The sequence below is a fragment of the Ictalurus punctatus genome, chromosome 19 (assembly GCF_001660625.3).
Source record: "Ictalurus punctatus breed USDA103 chromosome 19, Coco_2.0, whole genome shotgun sequence".
Lineage (NCBI taxonomy): Eukaryota > Metazoa > Chordata > Actinopteri > Siluriformes > Ictaluridae > Ictalurus > Ictalurus punctatus.
In genome coordinates, this window is record NC_030434.2 from 1,299,846 (window position 1) to 1,324,874 (window position 25,029).

The following is a 25,029-nucleotide window of genomic DNA, read 5'->3' on the forward strand; positions in this document are numbered from 1 at the left end:
AAATATCAGGATTTCGACTTGATAAAAGATATTTACTGTATAAAAATACTATATATACTGTATATCCACACACACACACACCCCCACACACACACACACTGCCAGTCAAAAATTTAGACACGCTCATTCTTTATTTTTATTTTTTTATTTTTCCACATTTTATAATAATAATAAAGTCATGAAAACTCTGGAATAACTGAATGGAACTATAGGAATTATGTTCTGAAAAAAATATATATATAATATAATAAATCCAAAATAAATCAAAATAATTTAATATTTTAGCATCTTCAAAGTAGACACCCTTTTTGCCTAGAATTTTCATAAATGTTTTCTTGACATTTTCTCGACCAATTTCTTGAGGAATCACCCTGAGATACATTTTAAACAATATTAAAGGAGTTTCCACATATGCTGGAGACTTATTGGCTGCTTTTCAGAATATGTCACTCCAAGTTACAATTTTTTTTTCTTTTTTTGGAAATAAAATGTTAGTTTTCTAATGGAAGAAATGAATATGTTGTTATTATTTTGTTTAAAAATCTTTTTTTTAGTACTGCCCTTCACACGCTAAATAAAATAGCTACATGTCTCCCAGAAGACAAAATACTAACAATTTACACCAATTATCCTGTTAAAAAGTTTACAGCCCCCTGGCTCTTAATGTATCGTATTACATTCTCGTGCATCAGTGAATGTTTGCACCTTTTGTAATAGTCGTTTACAAGTCCCTCAGTTGTCCTCAGTGTGAAAAGATGGATCTCAACATCATATAGCTGCTGTTGGAAAGGGGTCAAAAATCCAGAATATGCTGGAAAAGCAAAGAATTTTCTATACGTAAACATCTGTTATGTGAAATAGCTTATTCAGGACAAGACTAAATAAACAACAACATGGTATTTTTATGAGCCCTCGTATTTTGTTAACAGTAATAAGATTTAGCAGATTCTGCAAGGAGTATACAAACATTTGGGCACAACTGTGTTATATATATATATATATATATATATATATATATATATATATATATATATATATATATATATATATATATATATATATATATATATATATATATATATAAGCTGGATGGATAGAGAAATACATACTGTAGCTAGAATGGCTAGAAAAATGGATAATGTAGGACAACTCAAGACTTGCTTCCACTGTTTCTCACATAACTGCAAATGAATGATTAGAAATCACAACATCACTCACAATATGCAACAGCTTTCCATACTTTAGAGGAGGTCCTGACCTTATCAGTACCTAAATTGTTCGGGACTTCCTTATTTTCACTAGGAACTTATGGAGCCTTGCTCTATTTGCAGCATAATGACAATAGCAATGCTTGAAGCTCATATTCATTCACTTTTTTCTGACACTGTGTTGTTGCAGTGGGGTGCGATGCAGACAGCAGACATGGTTGCTCAGCCTCCTACAAATAAAAAGTAAGCACCTTTGCGGCATTTTTGCAACAAGGAACGGGCTCAGCTAATCAGTCCCCTAAAAAGAGAATCGTGAATGGGTTTGCTGTGTTTTCTGTGTTAGCGGGTGAGATAAAGGAACTGGCTTCAAACACCTAAAAAATTCCAAAGCTCTAGCAGTAATGTAACACCAGAAGACTGACCTACTATTTCTTCCATTAATTTTGGCTCTATCACCAAGACTGTTCCCAAAGGGTGCGCAATCTGCTTTAGAGCCCTGCAATGCTAGAGTGTGTGCACTTCCTTATCAGTTGACCAAGACAGCGATCCTTATTTTGCATGTGGCAGTGCTAGGACTAAAAGTCAATAATGAAAAGAGTTACCTGACTCCTTCTCAATTGCTTCTATTGCACCATTGAACCTCCTGTGCTCTGTGATGACTAAGTGATTCTCATTATCAAAAAAGTGGCATTAAAACTATTTTCAGTGCTATGAGTGCTGTGTGTTGCATGGCGTGGTGCACTGTTAGGATCTGTTACAAACCTGATGATCATGACAACTTTGTCCACAGTCTCCACTAGTTCCAGAAAGAAACTGACCTGGCAGCCTGGAATGTAAGAAAATAGAATAGAAGGTTGCATACTGTACATACACACATTGTATATACATATACTATATGGCCAAAGGTTTTTGGACACCTTCTTGTTGGGCATCCCGTTCCAGATTTATTCCCTCTTTGCTGTTATAATAAGCTCCACTCCACTCCTGGAAAGGCTTTCCACTAGATTCTGGGGTGTGGCTGTGGGGAATTGTGACCATTCAGCCACAAAAGCATTACTGAGGTTGAGGTCAGGCACTGATGTTGGGTGAGGAGGCTCCAGTTCCAATTCATCCCAAAGGTATTTAGTGGGGTTGAGGTTAGAGCTCTGTGCAGGACATTCGGCTCGCTTTGTGCACAGGGCACTGTCATGCTGGAACAGGTTTGGGCCTCTTACTTTCTGTGAAAGAAAATTGTAATGCTATAGCATAAAAAGACATTCTATACAATTGTGTGCTTCCAACTTCCAACAGGCTCACATATAGGTGTGAGGATCAGGTGTCCACAAACTTTTTAGCCAAACAGTTTAGATGATGGAAAACATCAGTCTCCTACCTTGGTATGGACCAAAGTACAGTGAAAGGGCTTGCAGAGAGCTCAGAACAACCAGGTGGACATAGCAATATTAAAGCAGAGACAAATATATTTAAATAAAATAAAAAAATAAAAAATTGAATAGCATGTACCTTTTTGTTTTTTTAAAATGCTATGGAATTAAATTCCAAAGTGTACGATGCCAGTTTGCACCAAAAGCATTTTTTAGGGTTTTTTGTTGTTGTTTTTTTCAATAGTCTGCATCACCTACATCTCATGGAAGAGGTACATTTTAGATTTTAAAATGGATTTAAAATTTTACAGCTGCCCAAAACACGACGTTTCTGGGATATCAATGACTTTGATTACATTTACATGCATTTTTTTTTTTGTTTGTTTTGGTTTTTGTCCTGTCTTGCCCCTGTATTGTTATTGGTTGTTTCCCTCATGTGTGATCACACAGCTGTTTCTGTTTCCCCCTTTTGATTAGTTTGTCTTTTTATATCCTTGTGTTTCTGTTTTACATTTCAGTGTTTGCCACCTGATCATTACGAAACTGTTTGTCTCATGTGAGAGAGAGATACTTTGTATATATTGTAACCTTATTTTTGACAGGTATAGGTCAAAGGTCAAAAAGATACACATTCTAACTCTCTATATCTAGATCAAAGGTCATGATCATAAAAATATTTATAGTTATGTTAAATCTGGATCACATCCATTCGTGACAGAAACGTTATCATACCTGGTACGGCCATATGTTTTCCACCCCACACACGTTGCACACATGGTCTTTCTAACACTCTGTGGTAGGTCATAAAAATATATATAGTTATGTTAAATCTGGATCACATCCATTCGTGAAAGAAACGTTACCATACCTGGTACAGCCATATGTTTTCCACCCTACACAAGTTGCACACACATGGTCTTTCTAACACTCTGTGGTAGGTCATAAAAATATATATAGTTATGTTAAATCTGGATCACATCCATTCGTGACACAAACGTTACTAGTTATGTTAAATCGGGGTCCCATCCATTCCTGACACAAATGTTACTATACATGGAATGGCCGTGTATTACACATCCAAACAAAAATATGACACACACAAACACACTTCATTTTCACATTATTTAAAAGGAATTTAAGTGTTATGTACTAAATGACTATAATTATGAACACAAGCTGTTAAGTTGACAATCATTTTTAAAATTACGTTTCTCCATTTAGATTGTCTGCAGTAGAACACAGTCTTTTGAACCAGGAAAAATGACCGCCTTTAAGTTGTATAACAATAGTAAGTAAAATCCAGTGTGATTTACATTACAAATCTCATACGTAACATCTCTGCAGGATTTATAGACGTTAAAGCACTGAATGAAATGAGCAATATAGACAAAAAATAAACACTGTGTCTACTACTTTAATCTCTCTCATAGAACTATCCACAGTCCAAAGGCTGTGGAGCTAGAAGGCTATGTGTGCGAATGACAAAAGATTTTAAAAAATAAAATAAAAAATGTATCAATACATGAAATTAGATTACACAATGTAGTTGAGGTTTACATGAATAAGCAGAAATGTAATCATGCTTATCTTTCCTATAGCACAAATGAAAAGCCCTCTCTAGATGAGCAGATTTGTCAAATGAAACTTTTTCCTTCTTATCCACTGCCATGGTAAACTAAAGAGTAGATATTCAAATTACACTGCTAAATATGACTAGCATTAGCTACGTGTAGTAGTGCAAAATAATCCATCAAATGTATTAGCAGGTGTAGCCTATACACGAGTCCACTATTGGTCATATCACACTTGAGAACATGCCCCAAATTCACTGCTTTAGTAGAATTTAATTGTAAGTGAAATGATACTCACATTGTAATGTCCTTAGTAGTTGTTCAGTCTACAGGTCCTCTAACACTCTGTTAAATGAATAAATGTAAATGTACTACGACATAAATTTTGTTTTAAATCAATTAATGCAGAAATTACACACAATATTAAGTTGATGTAATTATCAACATTATTATGTCAACACAACTCATCAAAATAATGTGTACAACTTTAAATATTTAATTAATTCAATAAATTAGAATTTTTATCTTGCAACCACACATTAAATTTAGATTGTGGGGGTTTGTTTTGTATAGCTCCGCTGTTAGAAAATACATGATGGTTGAATGTGAACATAAATGAGCAGAATGTAAGCTTGTGAAATAAATGAAACTTTATTGATTGCACTTTTGAGAAAATGGCATGACTTTGAATAAAATTTACTGAAATAAATACTCTAAAAAATTGATATACCCGAAGAAATGTAAAAAAAAAAAAAAAAAAAAAAAAAAAAAAAAAAGGGGGAATAACAGTTCAGACATATTTCCAACAGAACAGAATATTAGACATTTAGTGTAAACTAGTGTAAAAAAAAAAAAAAACTCTGAAACATTTCAATGAAAATAGTGGTCCATATTTAATGCATTATATTAGAAATGATAGTACAGTCTTTGTTGATCAGTTACCAACTCATACTTTATAATAATTTGTTTAGGAGCATCTGAATCTGTCAAATAACTTTTATTGCATTTAGGCATACAATAAAAGTTAATAAAAAATTAGGAAGAAATGACTTGTGCACTACTGCTGCGGATATTAAGTCAAACCATTTTGTTCAAACTTCAGCATGACCCATAGAGAAGCAGAAACTTATAGCACCTTATGAATACCATGTGAAGGATTAAGTTGACTCGTCCCTTACAGTTACAAAGACATGTCCTTGTGCAGGATCACCTTCACACCAGCATTGATCCCCTCTTCTCCCATTTCAACGTATAAGAAAAGGCAAAAATTAATATAAGATGTATAAGAATATATTTATAAAATATAACACAATATGAGGAAGAAACATAAAATATTATTTAACAAGGTCTGCTGTTCAGCCCCTCTTAACTGTAAGAGCATCATCAGTATTGTACAGCAGTTGGGGACAGTAGTTAGCTTTCAGATGTCAGATATAAAACAACTTTTTGAGTCACAGTGCCAAACTACTGGTATTATATTCGGATCCTTCTTTTTCAGCATGAAGGACTGGCATTTATTTAATAGACAGATGGTACAGCCATATACTTGGTCAGAGGATTTAGGAATTTCTTTGAGAAAGGTTCATTGTTTTTGTTCTTTTATCATAGCTTCAGTTTGTATACTTACTTTGGTTAGTGACTTAAACTGTTTTATTAGGTATTGACAGATTTCATTAACAGGGAACGATGATAGGTGAAGATTAAGTTGTTATGCGTGTACAAAATAAAACTGTCTATATGTATATCTGTCTGCTACGTATCTGTTTAAACACTGCTGTAATGGCGATATAAAGAGAGAGAGATACCCATTTACTAATTCATAGAACCCCTTTCTAAGTCTAAAGTCTAAACATTAATCTTATTATTAAACTCAGAAACAATATAACTGTCTGGTTGTGATCATAATAAAAGGCAACGTGAAAGGTGACTTAATTCCCAATGAGATTTCTCTATGTTCTATATGACCTTTCTACAGTATATGCCATTAAGTCCTAGTTTCCAGCCATCATTACAGCACGGGAGAGGAAATCTCGTTTATCAGATGTGTGATGTACGTCTAGACAATCTGATAACAAACTACACACAACGTTTATGTTCAGAAAATTCAGCTTGATCTTTGTTCCCAAATAACATTGGATCAGATCCATAGTTTACAGCATCTGTCCCACACGTATTTAATCTGTATTATGAGTACTGAACAAGTTAGAGGAGGAGAAAATGTAGATTTACTGTTCATTGGAACTTTATTGTTTATTTAGATCTGTCTTGATTCATTTTCATATTCAAATTTTTTAAATACATTTTATTATTACATCATAAAAAGTCTGGCATCTAACATAACGTATGAATGTAGGAACATGGATTTTCACCATGCGACTCTTTTCAGAAAATGGTCTTTCTCTGTTTCTTATGCACCCAGAACCTACTTTTCTTTTCATAAAATCATACACCAATTTACTGTTCCAGTATAGGGGTTTGAGTAAATATAGATAAACTCATTAATGTACTGTAGCTCTCAGAGTTACTACACTACCCCACTTGGTAATTCAGACCATAACCTCATCTTGTTAACAGTACTTTCCTGCAGTTCAGTCTGTCCACAAGGAATAGGTACACTCAGTAACGATAGGGTTAGGCAATACATGTGCATCACTTTGTTTCAAAGGCGGTGGAGATAAAGACACGGTGTGGAAAGTAATAATACAGATATCAGAAGGAATTACCTGTTTGAGCTGAGTGAATGAAAATCAGTAAACTAAAACACTTTATTAGTGGTTAATTAACACACCCTCTTGCATCCTATAAGAGATTAATCACATTCATAGACAACAAACGCAATTCTACAACATGGATCTACACTAAATTACATGAACACACAACTATCTCTGATAGCCATTGTCAGGAGCTGGTAAGGAACACTTACTAGCACAGTAATCTTAATAAGTATTTAAATAGATATGTTAAATAGATATGATATTTAATAGATATTAGACTTTTTATGATGTAGTAATAAAATGTATTTAAAAAATTTGAATATGAAAATGAATCAAGACAGATCTAAATAAACAATAAAGTTCCAATGAACAGTAAATCTACATTTTCTCCTCCTCTAACTTGTTCAGTACTCGTAATACAGATTAAATACGTGTGGGACAGATGCTGTAAACCATGGATCTGATCCAATGTTATTTGGGAACAAAGATCAAGCTGAATTTTTTCAACATAAACGTTGTGTGTAGTTTGTTATCAGATTGTCTAGACGTACATCACACATCTGATAAACGAGATTTCCTCTCCCGTGCTGAAATGATGGCTGGAAACTAGGAGTTAATGGCATATGCTGTAGAAAGGTCATATAGAACATAGAGAAATCTCATTGGGAATTAAGTCACCTTTCATGTTGCCTTTTATTATGATCACAACCAGACAGTTATATTGTTTCTGAGTTTAATAATAAGATTAATGTTTAGACTTTAGACTTAGAAAGGGGTTCTATGAATTAGTAAATGGGTATCTCTCTCTCTTTATATCGCCATTACAGCAGTGTTTAAACAGATACGTAGCAGACAGATATACATATAGACAGTTTTATTTTGTACACGCATAACAACTTAATCTTCACCTATCATCGTTCCCTGTTAATGAAATCTGTCAATACCTAATAAAACAGTTTAAGTCACTAACCAAAGTAAGTATACAAACTGAAGCTATGATAAAAGAACAAAAACAATGAACCTTTCTCAAAGAAATTCCTAAATCCTCTGACCAAGTATATGGCTGTACCATCTGTCTATTAAATAAATGCCAGTCCTTCATGCTGAAAAAGAAGGATCCGAATATAATACCAGTAGTTTGGCACTGTGACTCAAAAAGTTGTTTTATATCTGACATCTGAAAGCTAACTACTGTCCCCAACTGCCGTACAATACTGATGATGCTCTTACAGTTAAGAGGGCTGAACGGCAGACCTTGTTAAATAATATTTTATGTTTCTTCCTCATATTGTGTTATATTTTATAAATATATTCTTATACATCTTATATTACTTTTTGCCTTTTCTTATACGTTGAAATGGGAGAAGAGGGGATCAATGCTGGTGTGAAGGTGATCCTGCACAAGGACATGTCTTTGTAACTGTAAGGGACGAGTCAACTTAATCCTTCACATGGTATTCATAAGGTGCCATAAGTTTCTGCTTCTCTATGGGTCATGCTGAAGTTTGAACAAATGGTTTGACTTAATATCCGCAGCAGTAGTGCACAAGTCATTTCTTCCTAATTTTTTATTAACTTTTATTGTATGCCTAAATGCAATAAAAGTTATTTGACAGATTCAGATGCTCCTAAACAAATTATTATAAAGTATGAGTTGGTAACTGATCAACAAAGACTGTACTATCATTTCTAATATAATGCATTAAATATGGACCACTATTTTCATTGAAATGTTTCAGAGATTTTTTTTTTTACACTAGTTTACACTAAATGTCTAATATTCTGTTCTGTTGGAAATATGCCTCAACTGTTATCCCCCCCCCCCCCAAGAACCCCCAGATCAGGACTGGGTAAAGACAGACTGGTGATCTGATCTATATTATATATACGTGTACCTTAGATAATGGCTCTCTGAACGCCATGGTGGGACGTTCCCGAGTTGAAGTACTGTACAAGTCCTAAGCATTAGATCACCCCAATTACTCTTGTATACTCTTTCCATACCATCGTGATCTTTGCCTGACGAAACCATTCACAAAACATATTTGACATTTGGGGCCTAATTCTAAAATCACTAGATACCAAATGCACAACCGTTTTGTCTTGCTGCCATCACAAAATTAAAATGTTTAAACCTTAAGTAACGTAGTCACGGAGAGTGTATATATTTTTCACACTACATGAAGTTTGGGGATCCTTATAGACTGTGGAACAGAAATTTACTCAGTGTGTCTCCGCCGTTTTATTTCATATTGGAGTACAACCATTTTTCTTTTTTACCATTAAGGATGAAAAACCCATTTCTTTTAAAACACCATCTTTAAATGTTTTTCTACCTCCTAACTAAACCCTCGGACTTAAGACACGATCTTTGGAGTTGTTGAGGCCCTGCTCAGGGTTAAACAACAACGTCTTTACATTACCTTCGTTATAAATTGTCAAACTAACCTCTTGGTTTTTTTTAAAAAAAATTTGTAGCAAAAGTCAGGTCCTCTCTCATTTCAACAGGTCCTCTTGTTATTGAATACACAGCAATCTTCTAAGGGTATTAGGTTTTCTCGGAGCAGACATTGTAACAGATAGTTGCAGAGTTTCTTCTGGGTTTTAACTACGACATCTTAACCATAATTTTAACACTGAGACACACGACTCCCTTTAATTCGTTAACAAACACATTTGTAAGAATTCTGGTCAGCAAAACCCCCAAAAGAACACCTGTGTCTCTCTCTCTCTCTCACACACCCACCCCCGCACACCCACATGGTCACCAGAGGTCATAAACGTACTGCTGGGACATGGGATGTCAAAGCATAGACAAAAGCTTATGTATTTAGTGACAGTTCTGTGTAAGTATCCTCGTTGGCGAACCATTTTCTGAAATCTTGTTTATAGTTTAAACAAAATGCACGACTCTTTTAAAACACTGTCTTTAAAAAAGGTTTTTTCACCCTTAAAATAACCTGGTTAGAAGGTAAGATGTGTAATACATATTTTCATTTTCTTCAGACATATTGTCACTTCAGTCTCCACAACGAATAACACAGATGGTTCTGACCTTTCTTTCAGTAAAAGAGAACAACGACATCATACAGCCTTGAAGGACTGTAGAAATGTTTTACACATCACAGTGTTTTTCTCAACAACGTAGCCAATAAATAGTTCAATTATTTCACAAACCTCAGTCTGTTCATTTCTTGACAGAAGGATTACACATAGATCATACACATAGGGAGTTACACATGCATAACATGTCCAAAATTCTAATACATCTACCACATTCAGTCAGCAGGTCTAGTATTTTCTGATAGATTAGTTACACAAACTGATAATTACCATAGAAGTAATTTCAGAAACAAAGATTCACTTAAACCACAAATGTACACATTGGTAGGGATCGTAAAACCCTGAAACACATGACTCGTCCCTTAATTCATTAACATAAACACACTGTAAGCATTCTGGTCAGCAATCCCCCAAGAAACACATGACTCTCTCTCTGTCTCTAACACACCCACACACACACATACACACACACACTTCAGACACTGTCACCAGAGCTCATAAATGTAACATTTACACTATCTACAGAACTGTCACCCCGGGAAAACACATGTGTAGGACAGTGTGTATAGGCCTACAAGACATCACCCGTAAAATGTGTCTTCTAGTTTAAACAAAAGTCTCAATTCTTTTAAGCAACACTTTAAACATTTTACATCCTAAAGGGTTAGGTTTAGAAGACATGTAATACGCGCGTTTCTTATAAAACACCATCTTTAAAACGTTTACCTCCTAAAGGGACCTATTTAGAAGGTATGTAAAAACTTTTTTTTTTCTTTTCTTTTTTTTTTTTTTTTTTTTTTTTTTTTTAACATTTCTTCGGGTATATCAATGTTTTATGATCATGACCTTTGTTCTAGATATAGAGAGTTAGAATGTGTATCTTTTTGACCTTTGACCTATACCTGTCAAAAATAAGGTTACAATATATACAAAGTATCTCTCTCTCATGTGTCTTGTTCCAGGTTTTGACTTCTTGATCGTTTCTTGTTTTTCATGTTTGCTATACCTAATGGCTGTTATTTTGACATTGACATTTACTTCACGTTTTGGATAAGTCTGCCTGCCTCCCTTCAACAAAAGCTTTAAACTGCAGTTGCACCCATCTGCATTCCCGTTATGTGACAAATACACCCAGAATGTTGGTAGATTTTTTTAATTTAGTTGATATGGATTACGTTATTCAGATTGAATAGACAATGTGTGCTAAATTAATACAAATTATTATACAAACAAAAAATAAGTTGTGTATTGGGCTGGGTTTATATTATATTTTATATATATATATATATATATATATATATATATATATATATATATATATATATATATATATATATATATATATATATATATTAATTAGTATCTCACAAAAGTGAGTACACTCCTCACATTTTTGTAAATATTTGATTATATCTTTTAATGTGACAACACTCAAGAAATGACACTTTGCTACAATGTAAATTAGTGAGTGTACAGCTTGTGTAACAGTGTAAATTTGCTGTCCCCTCAAAATAACTCAACACAAAGCCATTAATGTCTAAACTGCTGGCAACAAAAGTGAGTACACCCCTAAGTGAAAATGCCCAAATTGGGCCCCAAAATGCCAATATTTTGTGTGGTCACTATTATTTTCCAGCACTACCTTAACCCTCTTGGGCATGGAGTTCACCAGAGCTTCACAGGTTGCCACTGGAGTCCTCTTCCACTCCTCCATGACGACATCACGGAGCTGGTGGATGTTAGAGACCTTGTGCTCCTCCACCGTCCGTTTGAGGATGCCCCACAGATGCTCAATAGGGTTTAGGTCTGGAGACATGCTTGGCCAGTCCATCACCTTCACCCTCAGCTTCTTTAGCAAGGCAGTGGTCGTCTTGGAGGTGTGTTTGGGGTCGTTATCATGCTGGAATAAGGGAGGAGATCATGCTCTGCTTCAGTATGTCACAGTACATGTTGGCATTCATGATTCCCTCAAAGAACTGTAGCTCCCCAGTGCCGGCAGCACTCATGTAGCCCCAGACCATTACACTCCCACCAACATGCTTGACTGTAGGTGAGACACACTTGTCTTTGTACTCCTCACCTGGTTGCCACCACACACGCTTCACACCATCTGAACCAAATAAGTTTATCTTGATCTCATCAGACCACAGGACATGGTTCCAGTAATCCATATCCTTAGTCTGCTTGTCTTCAGCAGGCGGGCATTCTTGTGCATCATCTTTAGAAGAGGCTTCCTTCTGGGACGACAGCCATGCAGACCAATTTGATGTAGTGTGCGGCGTATGGTCTGAGCATTGACAGGCTGACCCCCCACCCCTTCAACCTCTGCAGCAATGCTGGCAGCACTCATACATCTATTTCCCAAAGACAACCTCTGGATATGATGCTGAGCACATGCACTCAACTTCTTTGGTCGACCATGGCGAGGCCTGTCCTGAGTGGAACCTGTTCTGTTAAACCGCTGTATGGTCTTGGCCACCGTGCTGCAGCTCAGTGTCAGGGTCTTGGCAATCTTCTTATAGCCTAGGCCATCTTTATGTAGAGCAACAATTCTTTTTTCAGATCCTCAGAGAGTTCTTTGCCATGAGGTGCCATGTTGAACTTCCAGTGACCAGTATGAGGGAGTGTGAGAGGGATGACACCAATTTTAACACACCTGCTCCCCATTCACAGCTGAGACCTTGTAACACTAACAAGTCACATGACACTGGGGAGGGAAAATGGCTAATTGGGCCCAATTTGGACATTTTCACTTAGGGGTGTTCTTCACTTTTGTTGCCAGCAGTTTAGACATTAATGGCTGTGTGTTGAGTTATTTTGAGGGGACAGCAAATTTACACTGTTACACAATCTGTACACTCACTACTTTACATTGTAGCAAAGTGTCATTTCTTCAGTGTTGTCACATGAAAAGATATAATCAAATATTTACAAAAATGTGAGGGGTGTACTCACTTTTGTGAGATACTGTGTGCATTTTATATTATATATATATATATAAAATATACAGGGCATTCAGAAAGAACACCTATTTCAGATAAAAAAATTAAAAATTTTAATCTCTTAGTCACAAAAGAATACAGACCCTTTATTCAGAACATTGTAGAAGTCCATTTGGCAGCAATTACAGCCACAAGTCTTCATGGATACATCTCTACAAGCTTGAGCACACCTGGATTTGGGCAGTTTATCCCATTCTTCATGCCAGATCCTCTCAAGCTCCATCAAATTGGATGGAGAGCATTTGTGAACTGCCTTCTCAAGGTCTCTCCACAGATGTTCGATTAGATTTATGTCTGGACTTTGTCTGGGCTACTCAAGGACATTCAGAGACTTGCCCCAAAGGCACTGCACTGCTGTTTTGGCTGTATGCTTAGGGTCACTGTCGTGTTGAAAGCTATCGCCTGAGTCTGAGTTAGCATGTGCTCTGGAGGTTTTCTTAAAGGATGATCCTGTATTTGTCTGCATTCACCTGTCCTGCAGTTGTTACCAGTCTCCATGTCTCTGCCACTGAGAAGCACCCCAATAGCATGAAGCTGCCATCATCATGTTTCAGCATAGGGATGGTATTAATCAGGAGACGTGAAGTGCCTGTTTTTTTTGTTTTTGTTTTTTACCAGAGTGCTTGCTGTTCTGCCAAATAGTTAAATTTTCAATTTATCAGACCAGAGAATCTTTTTCCACATGTTGTCAGAGTCCTTTATGCTTTCATATGCCTTTTCTCAACAGTGGCTTCTGTCTTGCCACTCCCCCATGAAGGCCTGATTTATGGAGTGCTGCAGAGATGTCGGTCCAGCAGTTTCTCACATGTCTGCACAGGACTTTTGGAGCTCTTTTAGAGTGACTGTTGGGTTCCTTTTTACCCCCTGACCAAGGTCTTTCTTTCCCAGATGCCCAATTTGGCCGGACAACCAACTCTAGGAAGTTTCAAGGTTGTGCCAAGCTTGTGGCCTGTGAAAACTCAACTCAAAGCCTTAGAAATGTTTTTATATGCTTGCCCTGATCTATGACTTTGATCATGGGGTTCCACAGGTAGTTCCTTGGACTTCATGGCTTTTGTCCAGACAATGCAGTGTAAATTGTGGGCCCTTCTAGATTCTGGTGTGTGCCTTTTTAAACTATGTCTAATCAATTAAAATTGCAACAAGTGGAGTTCTAGGCACATCTCAAGGATAATTAAAGCAAATAGGAAGTACCTGAACACATTTTGGAGTGCAATAGCAAAGGATCTGAATACTTTTGTGAATAAGAGATTTCAGTTTTTGTTTTTTATTAATTTTCAAAAAAAAAGTTTTCTTGTAATAGTCCTGTACATCTGCTCATTCATGCAATTATCCAATTAGCAAATCATGAGACAAAAGCAAAATGAAAAAAAAAAAAAAATGCAGATGCAAGTCAAGAGCTTAAGTTAATGTTTATATATATATATATATATATATATATATATATATATATATATATATATATATATATATATATATATATATATATATATAATAGGGGCATATATAGTGTATATATAGTTCATGCAAAACAGTCGATCAAGTTTTCCCAATATGGTGTGACACTATAAACTCCTTGTTGATGAGAGAGTTCATTAAAGAATGGCCAGAGTGCTTTGAGCTGACAGGAAGGCTATGGTAACTCAAATAACCACTGTTTACAGCATGACGAACTTTGATGCAGATAGGTTAAACAGCAGAAGACAACAATAGGTTCATCTCCAATATAATAGGGATATAAGCAAATATGAATACATTATTTGGATTGAACAAATAATGTGTCTTAAGCAAATTCAAATAGAGATACAAACAGTAGGTGGAATTTTTTTTCTTGACAAAAAGTTTCAGACTACGTGTGTGCATCTGGACTGAGATATGACATGATGAAACAAACAAAAAAAATCACATGGGTACTCAGTTTTTACTGGGGGTTGCCAGTTTTCAGCTAAATTTCCACCTCAACTGCAACGAAAAAGCCTTACAAAAAGACTTGCAACTATCCCAAAGTGTTTAGGCATATGAGAAGGTAGACATATTTTATTTATTTTTGTGGGAACCAATATAACAGTGGTGTGCAAGCATTTCTGATTTGTATTATCTACAGTGTGCAGCCTATTCATATAGAATCTGGCATCCCTGCTCAGGGGACCCAGACATTTAATATCATGATACTAATAGGAGATCCAGTAGCATCACCTGCACACTGTTCACTTTATTTTAACTGTGTGGGCATCCCACTGTAGCACAAAGAATTTCATTGTTTCTTACATACACTGTATCCTGGAAATATTTGTCAACTTGAACTTGAGCTTAACAAGATGCAGCTTAAAAGATCCCAGATGGATTCGCTGAAGCACAATGTGTGTTAGAGTTGATTCTGATAGTGTCCAGCAAACCTTTCTAATTTTTCTGAAATGTATTCTACCCCAAACTGAAGTAAATACAATAATATACTAATAGATGGTTATTGATATCAAATGTAAATAACAGTTTTTTGAATTGTCAAAAACATGTTACTTGGAATCATAGATGGCTTGCTTACTCAGTCACAATTAGGTATAAGATAATAAGATTAATAATATAATTATGCAAATTATGCAAGACATTTGTTCTTATAATTTGTGAATGAAAATTTGCTTATTTTATGAGCAACCCTGCTTTTCAGTGTTTTCAGTGCATTAGATAGAGTTTACATTAAAAAAAATAATTCTAATATATACCACTTCCAATTTAAATATGAAATATAAACAGATACAGATAATGGCATTGCATTATACCCTTAATATCCATTTGTCCTCTCTGAAAGTATTGGGATGGTAAGGCCAATTCATTTATTTTTGCTAAACACTGAAGACATTGGGCTTGAGATCAAAAGATGAATATGAGATGATGGATCAGAATTTTAGCGTTCATTCCCTGATACTTAACTGTGTTAACCAACTTAGAACACAAGGCAGGCTAAAGTATTGGAACAGATAGTCTCAAAGTTAATTAAAGAAAGTAACCCTTAATATTTGGTTGCATATCTCTTTCTTGCAATAACTGAATCAAGCTGGTGACACACTGACCTCACGAAATTGATGCAATCTTTTTTTGTGATGCTTTTCAAGGCTTGTACTACACCTTCTTTCAGTTGTTGTTTCGGGGGGTTTCTCCCTTCAATCTGGTCAATTGGGTTAAGGTCTGGTGATTGACTTAGCCAGTCTAAAACTTTCTATTTTTCCCCTCAGATGAAGTCCTTTGTTGTGTTGCCAGTGTACTTGGGTCATTGTCTTTCTGCATGATGAAGTTCCTTCCAATTAAATTGGATGCATTTTTTCTGTAAATTGGCAGACAGAATGTAGACTTCTGAATTTATTCTGCTGCTACCATCATGAGTTACATCATCATGTAAGCCCAAGCTATGACACTACCGCCACCATGCTTGATCGATGAGCTTGTATGTTTTGGAAAAAAGGTTTCATGCTCTAAGTTGTTTAACACATCTAGATGTAAATATAAGGAAATGAAAGCTGCAACTCTGATGTATTGTCATCATATTCCTACTTTGATCTCAAACTCAAATGTCTTCATTGTATAGAAAAAAATAATTGGTCTTGCTGTTCCAGTATTTTTTGGAGGAGACTGATTATACAGGAACACCTGTATTCCTGCTCATTCATGCAATTATGGAATCACCAAAACTGTAGATTGGAAAATACATTATCTGTCCATTTTTTAATCTTTATCTGTCCAGTTTGGGTGAGTCTACACCCATTGTCGCTTCAGATTCCTGTTCTTGGCTGACAGGAGTGGTCTTCAGCTGTTGTAGCCCATCCACTTTAAGTTTCAATATGTTGTGCATTTAGAGTTGCTTCTCTGTTCACCATGGTTGTACAAAATGTCAGCTTAAACCGGTCTGGCCATTCTCTTCTTACCTATTTCATCAACATTGCAGAACTGCCACTCACTGGATGTTTTTTCTGTGTAAACACCATTAGCCATGTCACATTCAAAGTCCCTGAGATCACATTTTTACCCCATTCTGATGTTTGATGAGAACATTACCTGAAGCCCTTGACCTGTATGTTCATGATTTTAGCATTGCGCTGGTGCCACATGATTGGCTGTTTGGATGATTGCATGAAAGGGTTACAGGTGTTCCTATTATAGTGTCCAGTGAGTGTATATTTTGTAGATATTTATACAAACAGGTCCCTCTTTTATAGTTTTCTCAGGAATAAGAGTGTAAACTGCTGGAAAATCAGAATTGTGTTGTATAAAAAAACTGCATATTAAATGGGTTATCACAGTCTGAAGCAAATGGACACATAGCCTGATACTTTTGCTACAAGAATCATATGTATTTATCACCAGTTAAAGGTAACACCAACAAATGAAGTTCTGTCTCTCCCTACACAGGTGTTGATCTTGGAACAGTTGGACCGCTACTCACAGGACCCCTCATTCGTCAAGGTGGCCAAGCAGGAGCTGGCTGCTACACATGACATGACCATGGAAGTGATGGATAGTGTGTCAGAAAGCATTCTCAATGCCAATGGGCCTCACAGCCCAAATAGCAACCTCCTGCCTTATATGCACTGCAGCAATGGAGTGAGAACCAACCAGGGACAAAAAAGAGCCTGGGAAATAAAGGTTCATGAGAAGGGGGTGGGAGGACTGCATGTTGCTGAGCACAGTCAACTGAACAGTAAGCTAATAGTTGATGAGGACATGGTGTGTGTGACAAGCCTGTAGGGAGAACTTCAGCACAGAAGACCTTCGTTTCACCAGACTGTCATCCTGTTAAGAGTTCCCCTGCTCTGTCTGAGAATACTAGAGCATCTCTTAAGCCAGAAATGTATCTTTAAACCCATAGTTATTATAGGAGTATAATGCAATTTGACTTAGCTTAAATGAAAGCTTTTCTTTCTTTTTACTTTCTTTCTTTCTTTCTTTCTTTCTTTCTTTCTTTCTTTCTTTCTTTCTTTCTTTCCGTGTGAATGGCTATGAGCAAATTTGTCTAGTATGTGATTGTGTGAGTGAGAAGGAAAAATGTGTCTATATAAAAGTGCCTCACAGTTCTTAGAACCTTGACTGAGTAATGATGCAAAGACAAAAAAAAAGACTTCAAAAACAGGAAAAGGAGAACTGTCATATACCTTTTTCATTTTGTCATAAGGGAATGATCAGCACTGAAAGGCCTTTTGCAAAGGCTCAGTGGAGGATTAAGTTTAGGCTGGTTTGTCTCCAGTTTGTATACAAAATGGGGGTGGAAGCACCTTTTACTCTGTTTCCCCCTTCTTGTTTGTATTTTTTCAGAGGGCAATGCCATTGAACAAAGAAGCAGTATACTGGCAGGCTCTGGCCAGGCCCCTCCACCAGGCTCACATACAGTTTAAATAGTAATTACACTTTTGGTTCTTGTTACTCCCTGTCCTCTCTGCAGGTTTGTGCTTTAGGGGCTGATGTGCAAGTGTGTGGGTTGGGTATGGGGGAATGCAAGGTAGAATTTGTTAGCAATTAGCAATCACATGGTTAAAGCTTTATGCTAATAACTGAAATTGACAGAAGAGAGAGTAATGTGTCACAGAGTTTGTTGTGATAGAGAGATCATTTGATGTGGAAGACATTTCACCTGAATCACCCTTATGTGATAATAATAATTAGCTGGATAAGCATACAGTTGGCTCAGAGTTTTATATTGAGATTGAACACAGACTAATAGTCAGTGAATGGTACAAACCATGTGTTGTGCTTAGTTTAGGGGTTTATATAGTAAGGAAACAGCCCACTAATAGCTGTTTATAGTGTTTATTACAATTTCTATAACAGTTACGGTAATAAGTGATGTCAGTAGAATAATAGCATAGGTAGCAACATATTTTTCTCATTAACAATCTAAAACTGAACGCAATGTACAGTTATGGCACTATTAACAATTCATTGGTGACTATCAAAATATTGTTGTCTCAATTTATTATCATTAGTATTCATAACACCACAAAGTCAATTCACAACTTTCACACTGCTCTTACTCTCTGTGTGTACTTGTGGTTGTTATATTAACTGCTTGCCAAGGGAAAATGGAAAATTTGCAGGGAAATCCTCCAGGTTAGCAAGAGCCTTCATATTTTGTAAGTAAGTAATGTTTTTCATCTGTGAGAAAGATTACATGGTATGAAAATTGACAGAAACTATTCCCTTCCTATATTCATAAAATCATCATTGTGTATAGCATAGTTATACTTATAGTCATAGTAATTTCTCATCATTATGTATAGCACATTTATATTTATAATCCAAACTCCTCAGCTGCACGAATAGTTTAGTGTGGTGAGGGGTGATGGAGCAAATCATCACCAGAGGGCAATAACATTGCTTGACTGATTTGCATAATGTCACATGTCTCAAAACTTGAGTGCCATGACACATTTGTGCATATAGCAGAATTGAACTACAAAGATGCCACGGAGGTGGAACTACAATCCCCCCCCCTTTTGTGAACAGTTTAGACAAATGTATTTTCATCAAGACTGGGGTTATTTTCTTATAAAGAAAATACTAATTTATATTCTTATAAAGCAATTAATTTCAGGTTTTAATAAAAAATCAATGGTGGTGTAATTACTCTTTAAAATGTTTTTGTGTGAGCTCTAGGAGGTGGCACATGAAGCAGAGAGATTTTAAAGTACAGAAAATATTGTACAGCCATTGCAAGTCTCCTGTTTTCTACAGGCTGTCATCCTCTGTTTAACTAATGGTCAGGAGGCAGTCTGTATCGAAAATCCACCATATATGTCAATTTATCTAACCGTTTATACTTTTCATTTTCCATGGGCATTACATTTTATTATTCTTTGTGGGCCCCTCATCATTTTCATTTGTGGATCATGTTCTTTCAAGCTTACTCTCTAGTATGTGAGATAGTAGAAGGAAGTTGTGGTTAATCCTCTGTTTTCTCCTTACAGCTCTTCTCTATATCTCTGTCGATTATGCAGTGGAATGGATTTCACATAACTTTAGAAGGTTCAGGTCTGAAATACATTTTGTCCATGCATGCTATATTCGATAATGGTATTTTAATAATGTTATATTTTCTTGGACTTGTGTTGTATTTTTGTAACGTAATTTATCCTGCTTTTAAGAGAACACAACCAGTGCCCACTCTGCTATCCCCTGTTTTTACTAAGATGAATAAGATATGTAGTACCCTGCCTAAGGCCAACACATTAAATGTATTTATTTATTTATTTTTCCTAGAGATGGTGTGCGCTCATTGGGGAAGCACTGTGTTGTTGTGTTTTGTTAATCATTATCATAGAAGATGTGTGCTAAGGAACGATAGCCCACCTATACAATTGTATCAAAGGCAAATATGTGAAGATGCAAAGGCTTTTGTTTTAATTGCTGCTCCATTTCTGGTTCATAGATAGTCTGAAGATACTACATAAGTACCCAGATGGCACAAACTGCCAAAATTGTTATTTGATATAGTGTGATTTTCAAAGTCAAACTGTTATTGCAGTTACTTTTAGACTATTTAAAATGCCTCTCCCAAAGCCAGGAGAGAACACTGCTACACTAATCATGACAATAATGGTGCACTTTGAGGAGAGACAGGAGAAACAAATGTATTTATTCAGGGACTCATGGGTAGCCTATCATTTAAGATACTCTTTCCAGCATAGTTTAAACAACAGGGCTAAGTATATCATTAAAGCCACTATTATTATTATTATTATTATTATTATTATTATTATTATTATTATTATTATTAAATCATTGTTGTTGATGGTGGTGGTGTTACTATTGTTAATGTTGTCTAAAATAATTTCACTTGGTTTTAGCAGTGTATTCAATCACATTAACAAAGAAAGAATTGGTGATTTATTATGCAAATAAGGTGTTCAAATGTTCTAGGTAATATTGTTATAAGAAGATAATATGATGCCAGAGTGACTTATATGCTTAGTAACATTTTGATGATTATGAAATTATAACATGCTTAGTACGGCCTTTGTTATTCCATACATATCACACTGGATTTAAAAAAATGTTTCATATAAGACCTCTGAAATTTAAACTCTGAATTAAACATTTAGTTTATTTCCAATATTCTGTGTTCTAAAGCTCCACTTTGGCAACAATGTATGTCTGTTTATAGCATTTTAATAGTGTTTATTTTTTTTTATTATTATTTTTATTTTTATTTTTTTACAGCTGTTGTGGATGAATGTACTCCTGTCAACTGTAAGGAAATGTTTATGGTAAAATCCTGATAAACATGTAGCCAGTGTTCACCTACTTCCTTTGTTACTAGTGTTGACCTACTTCTTTTTTTTATTTTAATTTTGTAACTTTTGCACAACTACGTGCATTCATGTCCTTGAAGACAGAGGCCAAGAACAATGCTTACTGATGGCCCTCACATGACTCACTTTCTAGCGCCATATCCTTTTTTAGACTTACTCAAAGAGATGCAAAGCCACAAGTGGCAGTAAGCCCAGCATTTCGTGCAACTTCTTCCAGCACCGACTTCCTCTCTCTCCCTTACACATACAGCAAATACAGCATGACACCACCTCCCCCTGGAATCTTCTAACCAATTTGACCACCAACAATGATGTGGAAATGTACTTGAATATGTTCTAAAAACAAAGAGTTAGAACTGGAAAATTGTCACAGGTAAGGCCCAACAGGCATATTATAATATGTCTGCAATCAGTGGCACCAATCACTCTAAGTGCAAAGCAGAGATCAATGAACAAATAGGTCTGACATCTGGAGTGGCTGCCCAGCAGTTATTCCAATACAACCATGACAGTCCACTCCACTATCAGATGAGACAGCTACTATGCATCACATGCTGCTGTATCCAACCAAAAGAATGGACTGCCATGCTACCAGTGGGTAGCAAAGCTCTATGAGAGCAGGCAATAAGGGCTTGGGCCCCATGTGCACTTTCATTGTGGAAGGGAAACCGGTTCAGACATTGGTGAATTATGATAGTAAGCAACCCTTGTACATCCATAGATGCTGTCCTCCCTGACCAGCCCTGTGGGGAAACTGATGACATTTATACGAGGATACCCACAACATGCCCCCAGCCATTCCATATATTTAAGGCCCCAGTGGGGCTCATCGCTGCTTGTGCTTGAGTCTTGAAGAGAGCATGGTGCAGTCTGGAGAGTGACAAATGTCTGTGGAGTGTGATAAGTTCCTGTGAAGTGTGATAAGTATAGCGGCTGCATTCTGGATCAGTTGGAAGAGTCGGATGGCAGGTAGGGGCTGACCTGCCAGGACTAATTGGCAGTAGTCCTGTCTTGAGATGACAAGGGACTACACAAGCACCTGAGTGGCATTTGTGGATAGAAATGGCCAGATACTACTGATCAAAAGGAGAAACCTGCATAACTGAGACAGGTTCATAGTGTGAGGTAAGAAAGATAGTTGATTGTCCAGAATTACCCAAAGGTTGTGTGTAGTGTCAGAGTTGTTTAGGGAGATCATTAGGCATAGGGATGCATCTACAGGGATGTACAGCAGTTCAGTCTTTCTAGGATTTAGTTTCAGCTGATGAGCCATCATCTATGATGAGATGTCTGCCAGACATGCTGAGATCCTTTCAGTGTCTGGGGAGAGGATGTTGAGTTGAGTGTTACCAGCTGATATGAAAACCCATTTGCAGATATGTCCTCATTGAGAGAGCAGATATAGTGGGACAATTGAAGAGGACTCAGGAAACTAATGGAGAATCTGAAAGGAGCATGTGTGCATCCCCTCCATGTCACTTGATATGACCTTCCCTTCAAGTAAGGCAGGTGGTAAGGTTGCAGGATAAGAATCTCTGCAGAATCTCTTCTATGGAAAGTGGAGAAAATGTGTTGTGGAGGTGAAGAGGAATTGTGGAGTGTATGAACAGGGGTAGGAGGAACGGATGGGCAGATTTGGTTAATCTTCACAGAAAAGAAGGTAGCAAAGTCATAAGGGAGGAGGATGAAAGAGGAGGTGGAGGGTTGAGAAGTGAAGAAAAAAAATATGTTGTTGTGTGGATGTGATGCAGATGCTTCCAGCATTCCCTTGTAGAAGGATGTCTTAGCAGCAGTCACTTCACATTATAACTTTACCAGAAGAGATACTGTAGCAGCACTCTATTGATAAATGGCTTGAAAATTCAGGTTATTGCATCGGAATTTGCCAGGTCATAAAATCTTGTCATGATTTTCAAATAAACTGACTTGTAACGTGTGCAGGGGCTCACAGCCTCAAGACTGTCAGAACTCACACTGTGTATGCCTGCCCTTAGTTGAATGAAGAAAAGTGGAGATGATACTTAGCCAGGCAGAAGTCCAGCCCGGAGTGAAGCCAAGGTAGCTTGGGTAGGGTTGGTATACAAAGGGTAGCTAGCCAACTCTGTGATCCACCTGTAATGCTTTACAATGTTAGAAAGGATATTTCTGGCATCCCTTTCTAACTTTGAAGGGGGAGTGAGGGTGGTGGGGGAAAGAGCTGGGTTATGCCTTCTTAAAGGGTAAGGACCAACTAGCAAGATTCCCTGCAACCACTTGTGGCACACATTTCCCCACCCTCCCTCTGTTGCAATGGTTCATACTGCATATAAACAAAGAGCTGCATTGCCTTTTTTCATCTTTGTTTATCTATGTCTTCATTTTTATCTTCCACACTTGGGCTAATAGATATTTTAAGATGTAGGTATTCTGGTCTCTCTCACTTTTTGCCTTCCTTGTTGGGTGCTTGAGCAAGACCTTTAACCCTATCTGCTCCAATGGATGCCGTATCATGGCTGACCCTTCACTCTGACTCCAACTTCCTAACAAGCGAAGAAAAGATTTTCACTGTGCTGTGAAATACAGAATATGTGACAAATAAAGGCTTATTCTTCAATCCATTAACTTTACTCAATCTACATAATATAAATGTTGATACGGCAGAAAAGCATATTCACCCTTTCATCCAAAGATTGCAATTTTGAATACTAACTATGCCACAGCCATCTTTGGCTAGGAGAAAAGCGAGCAAATTTGGCCATGCTTTCTGGGTTGGAGGGGTGGCATACTCTCTGGTCCCTGTCAATCAGATCCACACTAGCCAATCCTGAGAGTCTATGAGCTCTCAGGAAGGATGCAGTTACTGCTTTCCTCTGAGTGTGTTACACTGCCCTTTGATGCTGCATGAGCTTTCATGTGATAGGAAAGAGCAATTGGACAAGATTAAATTTAAAGAAAATTATGGAAAAATAAGAAAGTAAGGAAAGAAAGAAACACATTTAATATAATAAATTTAATTAATTATAAATCTTAAGTTAAGATCTCATAATATCTTCACATATCACGTATCTTATAATATCATATCTTACATTATCTTGGACATTTTTACTTACTTCTCTTGCATCCTCATCCTTGGCACTCATCACCTATGGCCATAGCACAATTTGAATATTCAGTCATGAGAAAAAGAAAGTACACCTTCCTTAATTCTTTTTTCATTTATCAGGGACTAAATAACATCTGAATTACAAATTTAACCCTGTTCCCTGAGAAGGGAACGAGATGTTGTGTGAGCTCCACGCTGTGGGAAGTGTGCTCGCGCATGACTGGTATCTGAAATGTGATCAGGTGATGTAGCAATTAAGCGCGCCCTGTGATATAAAAACAGCACCTGTGAACCGTGCCGCCAGTCTTTATTATCTGAAGCAAAGATGCAATACACAGGCATGCCCCAGTATGACAAAGCTATGAGGAGGGCAGAAAGCCTGCAACACTACTGGCTGGTCAGCAGATGTACACAGGCATGCCCCAGTATGACAAAGCTATGCAACATCTTGTTCCCTTCTCAGGGAACAGGGTTACAAGCCTGCAACACTACTGGCTGGTCAGCAGATGTACACAGGCATGCCCCAGTATGACAAAGCTATGCAACATCTTGTTCCCTTCTCAGGGAACAGGGTTACATGTGTAACTCAGACATTCCCTTTCAAAGGGAACTCAACGTTGTCTGAGCTCCACACTGTGGGAACGACAATACCCACTCCACCATACTGTGGATATGGCCTGTATAAAAAGATCCCACCCCAAGGGTCATTGAAAACACTTGAGCCTGGGGTG

At 36.8% G+C, this 25,029-nt stretch overlaps 1 protein-coding gene across 2 annotated transcripts in view; it reads left to right on the forward strand.

The window, feature by feature from the left end:
* cacna1c (calcium channel, voltage-dependent, L type, alpha 1C subunit) overlaps positions 1 to 21,208 on the forward strand; it is a 317,859-nt gene extending 296,651 nt beyond the window's left edge. For both annotated transcript variants that reach the window (XM_017494341.3, XM_047162132.2), the window contains exon 48: positions 17,324 to 21,208. In XM_017494341.3, the coding sequence (XP_017349830.1) occupies positions 17,324 to 17,659 (336 nt within the window). In that variant the 3' untranslated portion in view covers positions 17,660 to 21,208. The remainder of the gene's footprint in view (positions 1 to 17,323) is intronic.
* Positions 21,209 to 25,029: the final 3,821 nt, after the last annotated feature.